We start from the raw sequence: 11323 nt of genomic DNA on the forward strand, positions 1-11323 counted from the left end.
TGCATTGTTAGTTTGTCAAACAAGAAGATAGATTTTTTATTTATTATTTTTATAGATCAAAAAGAAACTATTGTTTCAACTAAAAAAGCTCCCCACATACGGCGCCAAATTGTTTTAGGCAATAATTACTAAAGCAATCCAAGAATACATTAATAGGGTGAATCTCAGTTGAACTTAATAAATCCTAGACAAACACAAACAATGTCTTGTATGACGAATTGGGTTAGGAACATTAAACAGCGAAATTAATGTGATGATTGGCAAGACAATATAATATCTAAATGCTTACAATAAATGCACGAGAATGATAAGGTTATAGTGTAAAGGACATCGTCACCCAATGATTATGCGATTGGGTTTCCTTTTCTTGAACGACGTGGAAAGTAAGCAACCAATCTGAGTTATGGTTTTGAGATTTGTGATAAAGATTGATCAACATGTGCTTGAATAAAGAGAATAAGACAACTCTTTCGTATATTCTTCTCTCAGCTTTTACAATATGTCTCAATTTTCAAAAAGGGGCCGACCCCATTTGTTCCCCATCTCCTTCTATCTATAAGGACATTCCCCAAAAAATCCTAAAAAGTACACATAAAGAATATCCAAAGGAAATATTCTTCATGTCTATTTCTGAGTTTAAGTTACGTTACTATCCTATATCAACTGCCCACTTTAGTCGTCCTCCTTACATTTGGACGGCCATCAGTCTTTGTGTCGTTGGTCAAACCCCGTCACTATGTTTTGCTCAATATGTTATCGTGGTTACCAAATTTGGACCTATACAAATACCATGATTTGCTATGTATTAGTTATACATAGGACGAATACCAAATATATTGTATAAATAGTAATTGCATTATAATACATAGGTTTGAAAAGGGATAATTCACAATAAATACAATCACAATCTGACTTGCAACATAATAGCCAGTCATAACTTTACAAATCTGTAGCACCAAAATATGTGGCTAAGATTTTGAAAAGAGTATTTTCTGGCTTTTTTATTCAGCAACGACGATTAATCAGGAAATTATCTTTTTAGATGAAGTCATGAGATTTTTTCTAATTCTTCCGCCATCTTAATTTTGATCTTTCTCCCCAATTTGTCTTTAGTGATCTCTCCTAATATATCATCCTATAGTCAAAATATAAAATTGCTCGAGCTGCTTGCGAAAATTGCAATTATATAATTACAAATAAAGAGTTTGGGCTAAAACAACTACGCATAATTGTAAAAATCATCACAAATAGTGGAGCTAGACAAGTTTATTAAACCTTTCCAAAGGATTCTTCCTCAAAATGGTAAAATAAAATAAAAGAACGAGTAGGCTTAATTTTTTCAATTTCGCTGATTCAACTTATATGGTAAAATTGGAAAACAATTGCTACAAAGTTCGTGAATTTGGCGGAGAAAGAGAAAATAACAAGGAAAGTAGATTATACACATGAATTATTCTTAGAAAAAGTAAGAAAACATGCAAAAAATTAATTTGATTATACATATGCAGTACAGTGTATAATGATGTATAATCTATGTATAAACTTGTATATGGAATGTATAATAATGTATATCAAAAGAATAAGAGAAGAAGAAGAAGATAAGTGTCAAACTTCCATGGGGCCTCTTATATAATGACAATGTATATATATCTTATACATTGAGAAATAAATAATTATGTGATATTATGAACATATATACCATTATATATAAATATACACATTTATACACAATTATACAATAATGTGTAAGTGTGTATAAATAGTGGTTATACAATATTTATACCAGAACACATCTTATGTTCAATATTACACCTCTATTTCAGTACCAAAATATCAAAAGAGAGTTTTTCAGAGGAAGTTAGATCTGAAAATTAAAGAGGAGAGGAGATGGAGATGGAATTGTTTTATAAAAGAAGATAAAACTGGAACATCATCTGAATAATTTGAAAATTGTCTGAATACAACACCAGAGCAAATCATTTGCTAAAAACACAAAATGGTTCAATTTTAAATGGATTTTTTTCCGACAGAACAAAAATAACATAAAGTGGGTAAAAACGGCTATTCACCACCGGAGATTCATTCTCCGATGACTTCACTGACTTTATCGTCGACCTCTTTACCTTGAAAATTGAAGGAAAAAAATGGGTAAAGGATGTTATCCACCGCCACATTTATTTTCCGATGACATCGTTAACTTTGCCGGCGACCTCTCGATTGAATTCGTCATCGATATCTTTACTCTGAAAGTTGAAGAAAGAAAAAAAAAGGATAAAGGAGGTTGTCTAGTTCTCTTCTCCACGCTAGGTTAATCGATGAAATCCTTTTTACGCATTATCTGCAAAACGGGCTATGCCGGGTAAAGTTTAAAAACATGGGCTATTTTTGGTTGTGCGATTGGGCTGACTGACATAGGATACAATTCTTTCTTGAAAAAGTGTATCAAACAAGGGATTAGTAATACCAAAAGCTAATACATACATTATTTTATCTAATACATCCTACCAAACGACCCCTAAACGTGAAGTGATCTCAATCTTTTTCCCTGTAGTAAGATTAGTTATGATTTCTTACTTGTTACTTTCTCCTATTCATACAATACAATAGCGTTATACGATTAGAGGCTTAGTTCTCTTCGACAGCTGAACCAACTTCCAGACAATTCATGAAGGGAGCGACAAATAAAATGTTTTCCCCCTATTAACTTGAAATCTTGAATTATCAAGGGAAAAGGATATCTAGAATTTCCTCAAATCATTCTTACACTTAGATTATGTCAATTCTGTTTTAGTAGTGGGGACATCCACATTTTAGTGATGCAATTATGAGACCCAAGAAAAAGGCTAGGCAGTTCGGTGCATAAAATATATCTTATTCGCGTTGGATCCGATCCGAGGAAGAATCTCAGCCGAAGGAATACATATAGACAACCTAACCTAATACAAGTATTATTGGTTGTTTCTACGGTTCGAACTTATGCCCTATAAATTATACAAAGATAACTTTAATATTTTTCCGTCACGTAGAAAACAAAGAACATATCTTATCAAAGTGTTGGCTGAATTGGAAAAGACTAAAAGTCACATAGGCTCTGAAATTGATGTATGATCCGAAAAAGGAACCATGGCCAACCACACCCTATCTTTCTAAAATTTAATACAATTTCCTCACTTTAATTCATCATCATCTAGCCCAAAAAGTCAAGAAAATCCTGTGGCCGCCAATTCCAAGTCATATTCAAAAACCCCACACGAAGAAAAAAAAAATGCTGACACAAGAGTTAACAACCCATAAATTTCTCTTTTGACATTCCAATCAATCAATTATGTATAAACTAGGGGTGTCCAAATTGAATCGAAAAACTGCATCAAATCGAAAAGATAAATCAAAACGATTAAAAAATTTGACTAGGTTTGGTTTGGTTTGATTTTGTATTGAATAAAAAAATCCGAACCACATCAAAATATAAATATATAGTTTTTTATATATACTTTGAAGACTTTATATAGAATTTCTTTAAAAAATATCTAGAAATACTTGGGATCATCTCATGGGATGTAATATTTAATAGAACTCTGAAGTGCATCCATTTATATTTACTTTAAATAATGGAATGTATCACTTTCTTATTAAGTGTTATTGAAATGCGTCAATCATCTCTTTATTCTTTCATATTTATATGTTAAGATTTCTTATATTTTTTTTCGAATTTGAAGTGGTATTTCGATAATTTAAAATTACATAAAACATATCATTATTTAGGTATCATATTGATTTTTATGTTTAATTATTAAATTCGGTTAACCTTGAAAGCATGCATCAACGAAAAATTATTATCAGACGACTTAGAAAATAAACTATTATGTGCTATTAAAAAAAATCTCCCATAAGAATACTTTAATAGATCATATATTTGTTAATTTTTTTTTAATTTTTAGTAAATGTATATTCACTTATCAATACTTTATTTATAACTTTAATAAAGTAAGATTAAAATAATATTCATGTAATAAATAAATCCGAAAACCCCGACAAACCCGACAAAATCGAACCAATCCAAACCGATATAGTTGGTTTGGTTTGGTTTTGATAAAATCTGAACCAACTCGGTCCATGAACACCCCTATTACAAATAACCAACCAATGTTGTGGCGGGAGGATAAGTACTCCTTAATCCTTAACAAGAAGTTTTAGGTTCGAGTTTTGGGTATGAAATCGTCTTTGTTAGAGACCGCTTTACTTCTAACGTGGGACTTTAATTCAAATTTAGTTGAGCTCGATGCAGGTAAAGTTTCCGGTTCGAGCTTTGGGTATGAAGTCGTCTTTGTTAGAGACCACTTACTTCTTGGAGGGACTTTTCGGCGCATTCAAATTTAATTGGGCTCAATGCAGATAGCGGATACCGTATGTTGAACTAAAGAAAATTATATATGAAGAAAAATTGGGACCCTTGTGATTGGTCTGTACCAAATTGTAAATTTTCTTTTTGACTTTTGATTCTTTCTTGAATAATATAGGAATATTCTTTACTAAAAATGCTATAGTAAGTGTAATAATTGTGATGATAATTGCCCACTATGGTTGGTGGTAATGTACAAAACTAAAATAATTAAATGAGACAATAGAATAGTAGATGGTGATAATTTTGCTGGTGCGCCGCTCCCAAATATCATTCCAAAGAAGTCACTATCGCTGCCGCCGGTGGACCCGGCACCGCCGCTCCCGCTAGCTCCGGTGGTGGTCCCACCTCCATATGATATGCTAATACTATTATCCCTGTTTATTTACAATAATGCGAAATATTCAGAGGCGCATATAACTATAAATAATAAAACTCAATAGTTTTTACAGGGAGCATAAATATACATGTGCAAAATTATTAAAAATTAAGATTTGAAACCATAAGTTTGTAGTGACAATTTTTTTCTAAGACTTTAAGTGCATCTGAAATGTAATTTTTCACTTCAGACTTTTTGGCTAGGAAAATTTTTGTTGCATTTCAGACCTTTTCCCCTTAAAGTGCATCTGAAGTGCAATTTTTTCACTTCAGACTTATTAGCCTTAAGTGCATGAAACCATTGGTTGCATTTCAGACATATTTGGCCTTAAGTGCATCTGAATACAATTTTTTTTACTTTAGACTAATTTTTTTTAATTTCAAACCTGATAAGTCTGTAGTTGATCGTAAAGTGGTAGACTTGTAATTTTTTTTGTAAAATCGGTATAGATTCAATTGCGACTCCAAAATCAAGTATAGATGTAAAAACCCCAATATCAATTGTACATCTTGACTAACAACATCGAGCTTGAGCTTTTGAGCAACTAGGCCATATAGGCCCTACCTTTATCTTAACGGAAAGTGGTCCAAGCCCAGTTAATATCAAAAGTGGGGCCCAAAACCTTTAAGAAAAGTCTTTTGGGCCCCACATTTTTCATGGGCTGGAAAGCATGAATCACAGAATCTAACTTCTCATCTCACGCGCTCCCAAAACACCTCACATGACCTGATACTGATCTTCCCTCTTTTTCCCTGCTTTACATATTTTTATTAATTACATAAATTAGACAAATAATAAATAAAATAAAAGATTCTAGCCGCGTCCAACTTAGTTACAAAGTTGTTCACCGTCAAGAATTCATGACAAATACTTTAAACAAATCCACGCCAGAGGTGCAGTCAGAATTTAAAGGTTTATGGATTTTGATCTTGTTACTGAACCTTAGCTTATTTTAGTTACTTGGTTCGCAATAAAATGTTTTACATATTTAATAGATTTTCTAATACAAATACTTTGAAATCAACATCATTAAAATTAAGTTGAAAAATCGCCTAATTTCCCTCTAAAATGCAAATAGGCAATGGTCACCGAGGAGTTGAGCTATATAACTTTTTTTGGTTTTCTATTCGGTGTTTATTACCTATATTGGGGCGTCGACAGAATCCAAATTTGCACGAGAAATTTCACATTATGGGATTAAGCATTTTTTAACATAGCTGACTCATACTCATGAAAAAATATTTACCATTTTACTGCAACCCTTATTGCTGAACTATAGAACTCCATACACAAAGGCCAAAGCATTATTTAAATCTATGAGAAGTGGGAATAAGACAACTCAAGAGTACAAGGCTCTATGTATAAATTAGATTCTCAATTCCCGCTTTATTTTTTATATAGTCATAGCTTTGTACTTATTCTGCCCTTTCGAAAAAGTATAAATTTTTAATACTCTTTTACAAATCTACTCTACTTTCTATTCTTTGGGCAGTGACAAGAACAAATAGAAGCAAGTGGATTCAATAGAGAAAATAAAAAGCAGAAAATGTTTAAAAATGAGAATTTTTTTCTAAAAATAAGTAATGGTTAGTTTGCCTCTTCACTACTACTATTTTTTTTTCCTTCAAACTTGCTTTGTTTTTCTTTGAGTGGGGGTTTATCAGAAATAATTTCTCTATCCCACATAAGGTAGAAGTAAGATTTGCGTACACTGTACACATTACGCTCTCTAGACTCCACTTGTAAGATTGCATTGGATATATTTTTGTAATAACTGCGTACACATTACACTCTCTAGACTCCATTGTGAGATTTTACCCGATATATTATCGTGATGGCTGTAACAAAGATTTCGTTGGTTGATAATTTGAAAGAATTAATATAAGCATATAACATTTGGTTAACCACAAAGAATCAATAATTATTATATATACTTAATGCTAGTTGACAATATTAAATAATATTCATTTTAAAATTATGAAAAGGGAAGTACCTCGGGGCACCAAAAACACCGGCGTTGAGGGTGAGTTGATCAATAAGAACGGCGGATTTGGGCTCCACGCTCGAGGCCTTCGCGTATTGGTTGCTCAGCCCGTCACCTGATGGCACGAAAAATGCTCCATTTACCATTACGTCCCCGTCTGTTCTCCAGTTCCAGTCACTCCACTCCCGCTCGTCTGTTTCCACGCGCTTTGTCACCTTCCCATTATGAGTATTTGAAGATATCAATATATCATTTCGAGCAACATCATTTTGAGTTTATGACCAAGTTTGCATTTCAAGCATTTATTTAAAATTAACTTAAAAAAGGTCCAACCACAGACAAAACAATAGGAAAGTGCGATGCATAAAGTATCTCGTACCCATGCAGGGTTTGGAGAAGGTCGCACCCCAAGGGATTTATTATAGACAATCTACCCTAATGCAAGTATTAGAGTTTGTTTTCATGCCTCGAACCTGTGACCTATAGGTCACACGGAGATAACTTTACCGTTGCTTCAAGACTCCCCTTCAATTACGACCAAGACAATAAGGAAGGAGATTTTGATAAGTGTTTTTGTAATTACGGCCAAGACAATATTGTAAATTTTTCAGAAAAGACCCGACACTAAACCGAAAATCGCGGTAAAAAGGTATTTTCAAGTGCAGAAAAGGATACAAAAATCACTCTAATTTAGAGGTGGCGCGTTAAACTACGCGCAACCATCGCATTTTATCTGAACTAGAAAAAATTGTGGGACATGGTCTAAAAAGTTCACAAGTATTTTCCCAAACATCATTAAGCCAATGATTTTCTTCTTTTTCACTAGAGAGAATTAACAAACAAAATAAAATAAAATAACGAAACAATAAGATATAGAAAATCTTATCTTAATTAAAAGAAAAAGAAAGAAAAATACCTCTTTAGCATTTGGATCCACTGGCGCCATATAACGATTGCCTTGACTATTAATAGTAGGATTAGCACTTCCTCCAATTGCATACATTTGCCATTCTGTAAAATCATTGTTCACTACATGTATATATCCTCTTCTACACCTTGGCATTCTCTGTACTAATCCTACTCCAAAATGATTGAACGCTATTGTAACCTATTTTCCCATAAAATTACACATTAAACCTCAAAAAATTTCAATACCATCAACAAAAAGCTCTTAAAAATGAGGGAAATTAATCAAAAAAATATTTTTCTACTATACAAAATATCTTAGTTTTATCATCCGTTATACTTTCGTCACATCCATATCTGCCGTTAGCAAATCGTCTTAACCTTAATGGAACTTCAGCAAGCATTCTAATCATCAACGGCGAATTTATGCCCAATTCATGGGACACGTGAACCCATAGTTTTTCTGTCAAACTATATATTTTATATACATAATTTCTAGAATTGATCTAATATCATTTGCTGGTCACTATGCTCTAAAAAGGCTGAATGGTATACTTGGTTAAATATTGAGTTTTTACCCAAAGGAAGAGGGATTAATTCCTCCTAAATATTTTATTTTTTCTTCTTATTTTAGTGGTGCACCCGTTAAATTCATCTCCGCTAACTTTACTATAAAAAATGCTGAAATGGCCAGGGGCGGATGTAGTTTGAAATCACCGAGTTCAACTGAATCCAGTACTTTCGATGCGGATTACAAATTTATGTGTAAAAATTTATTAAAATTGCAGGAAAAAGTATATATGAACCCAAAACTTTAAAAATACAATGAGTTTGAACCCATAGAACTTGAATCCTGGATCCGCCTCTGAAAATGACAATTTACTAACGACAAAGATATGGATAATCCAAAGTATAACACGGAATAAAATTAAGATATTTCATACTATAATAGGTAAATTTTAAACCTTTTTCAATAAAAGAAATACATCTAACCTGCATTCCGGAGTCGGGCAAATATCTATCATCATGTCCCAAGAGCATAACTTCATCATGGTGAGTGAAATAGTTGTTAGATATAGTAATCGCAGTGGACCCCATGATAGCATCAATTAAGCCGTCGGTACAATGCGACAATGCACAATGATCAATCCATATATTTCGCGATCCAAATATAGAAATTCCATCACCGTCTGATCTTCCTCTATGCCCAACGTGAGTCGGGGTCGAACGTATATTAGTATTTCCCGAAGGACGACAATTGTAAATATGAACATTGTGTATAATAACATTACTAATATATTGTAACGTTATACACCCATTGCCCGTAATGTGTACTTTTGCACCACGACCGTCGATTGTTTTGTAACTATTTACGATAAGTTCATGTTTTAATTTAATAAACATGTCGGCTGAGAAAATTATCCAGAGCGGTTCGTCTTGGATTACCGCGTGCCGGAGAGTCCCCGGCGTTGGGTTGACAATATCTCTGTCGGAGGAATCGGTGACAACATAAATCTTGCCATTTCTTCCTCCGATTGCGCCCTGACCGAAGCCTATGGCGCAATCTGCTAAACGTTGACGATTGCTGGCCCAGTTTGAGTCGCAGCGCCAGCAATCGTCTATTGGGTTCCCCGTTTGACATTGTGCATTTATGGTTGTGTCTAACAGTTGTCTTCTTGATATGGACTCATTCACCTTACTGTAATAAAGCAAAAATAAAAACAATTAAGTTCGTTATAAAAGCGAACGACTTATAGTAAGTGTACTAACATGAAAAAATCCTAATCTGTCTTAACAAGAAAAAAGAAAAAAATGTATGAATAATGCAGGTGGTGGAAGAAAAAGTAGGTGAAAGTTTTAAGTATTTTGAGCTGAAAAATTAGAAAAAATTGGAGATTTATTGGAAAAATCATTATTTTCTTGATTGATTTTGGCAAAAGCAGAATGTACACGCAAAAAGTACTTAACTCAAGAAAGGTTCAAAAGTTTAATATGAGCAAAACCCAGATGGGTTTTGTTGATTTTCTTAGTAAAACAGAGAAACCCAGATGAATAAATGAATTAATGAGCAAAACCCAGATTGGGTTTTCTTTAAAAAAAAAAAAAAATTACCCAAATATCCGCCCACCCAAGCGCTTAAATAAAAAATAGCAGTAGAGATATAATATATGTATTATTTGTATATTATATTTGTATAACTGTGTATCATAAATGTATAATGTATGTAAATAAAAAAGTAAACAGTGAATATGACCTGTTATTTGTGTAAAGATCCGAAAAATGTAAGAATGGGAAAACCCCAGATGAGGAATTTGAGTACTAAAGTTATGAATAAAGTTAGAATTGAAATGTGAGTAATACCTTTGTAGTTCTTGAACCACAGCTTCAGGGTAAGGGTGTTGATAGGGGAGGGTGAGATTAAGGGAAGCTGTAATTAGTGGGAAAAATGAGATTAAGAAACAGAATAAGAGAATGCAAATAGCAGAAAGCATCTTTAGAAGTGTAATAAAAATGGTTGAATGAATTAATATTCCTTGTAGTTGTAGTAATTGGTCTGTTTCTTCTGTAAAAGGAACTCTCTCAAAGGAGGGAAGAGATGTCTTGTTCTTGAAATATTTGGAAAAAATGTAATGTTCTTTATATAATAAGTAGTACAAGAAAACAAGAATGGGTATAATATTGGTTGAAAACTTGATTAATCAAGAAATAAAAAAGAATATTGGATTGGCTTTAATATTAGGGTTTTGGACTTAGGTTTTGTAGTATATTTTTGTTTGAAGAAGAAGGAAGAGATTTTTTGGGTATTAGTGGCTATAATGTTGAAATAAGCCAAAACCCAATTCCCACTTAAGAGAATTTTGAGTTTGAGAGAAGAGAGGAAAGAGGCTGTTGTTGTTTTTCTCTCCTTTTGCAGCCTCCTTGAGCCACTCACATACTTGGCTTGTTTTGTAATTATTCTAATATAAGATCAATATCTGAATATATATTAAATTGAGAAAAAATTTGAGATTTTTTTTCAAGAAGAAAGTGGCTTATCCAAAATGTATCAGCAGCTTCATGTGGGGTTTGGACATAGGGATTGTGGGGTTGTGGGAAAAGGAATAGAGGAGGTGGGATTTGGCTACTTTAGGGGCCGGAGATTCTTTTAGGGGGTTTGGTTTGAAGACAAGTTATACTGTAATTAGTTATGTTGAGATTAGTTATCCTGATATTATTTTTTATTGACTGTTTAAGAAAATCAGGTGCACTAAGCTCCCGCTATGCGCGGAGTCTGGGGAAGGATCTGACCACAATGGTCTATTATATGCAACCTTACCCTGTATTTCTGCAAGAGGCTGATTTCACGGCTCGAACCCGTGACCTCCTGGCCACATGACAACAACTTTACTAGCTACGCCAAGGCTCTTGTTTGATATGTAATATTAATTCTGGGATTGTCAATTTTACTGTCTTATCCTAAGATTACTATTCCATCCTCCGGCATGTATTAATTATCATGATATAATTTTTAATCATGGGATAATTTATTCCGGGATTAGTAATAAAACAAGAGATAATGTAGTACTAAATTTTTATCCCGTGATTATTTTTGTTTATCCACCGTACCAAACGATCCCTTAGTGAGTCATATGCTATGCTATTCTGATTTAGCAAT

General features: G+C 33.2%; 1 protein-coding gene across 2 annotated transcripts; it reads right to left on the reverse strand.

The window, feature by feature from the left end:
- Positions 1-4431: 4431 nt before the first annotated feature.
- LOC109211865 (probable pectate lyase 13) lies at positions 4432-10622 on the reverse strand. 2 transcript variants are annotated; one of them, XM_019375453.1, is made up of 5 exons: positions 10030-10622; positions 8662-9367; positions 7679-7870; positions 6772-6977; positions 4432-4776 (listed from the first exon to the last, which is right to left on the reverse strand). In XM_019375453.1, the coding sequence occupies exons 1-5, from the start codon at positions 10158-10160 to the stop codon at positions 4539-4541; spliced, it is 1473 nt and encodes a 490-aa protein (XP_019230998.1). In that variant the 5' UTR covers positions 10161-10622; the 3' UTR covers positions 4432-4538. The 2 variants fall into 2 exon arrangements, with proteins under 2 accessions (XP_019230998.1, XP_019230999.1); XM_019375454.1 differs by lacking the exon at positions 4432-4776 and adding an exon at positions 5088-5530.
- Between the last annotated feature and the right edge of the window lie 701 nt (positions 10623-11323).

This window comes from Nicotiana attenuata, unplaced genomic scaffold (genome assembly GCF_001879085.1).
Source record: "Nicotiana attenuata strain UT unplaced genomic scaffold, NIATTr2, whole genome shotgun sequence".
Lineage (NCBI taxonomy): Eukaryota > Viridiplantae > Streptophyta > Magnoliopsida > Solanales > Solanaceae > Nicotiana > Nicotiana attenuata.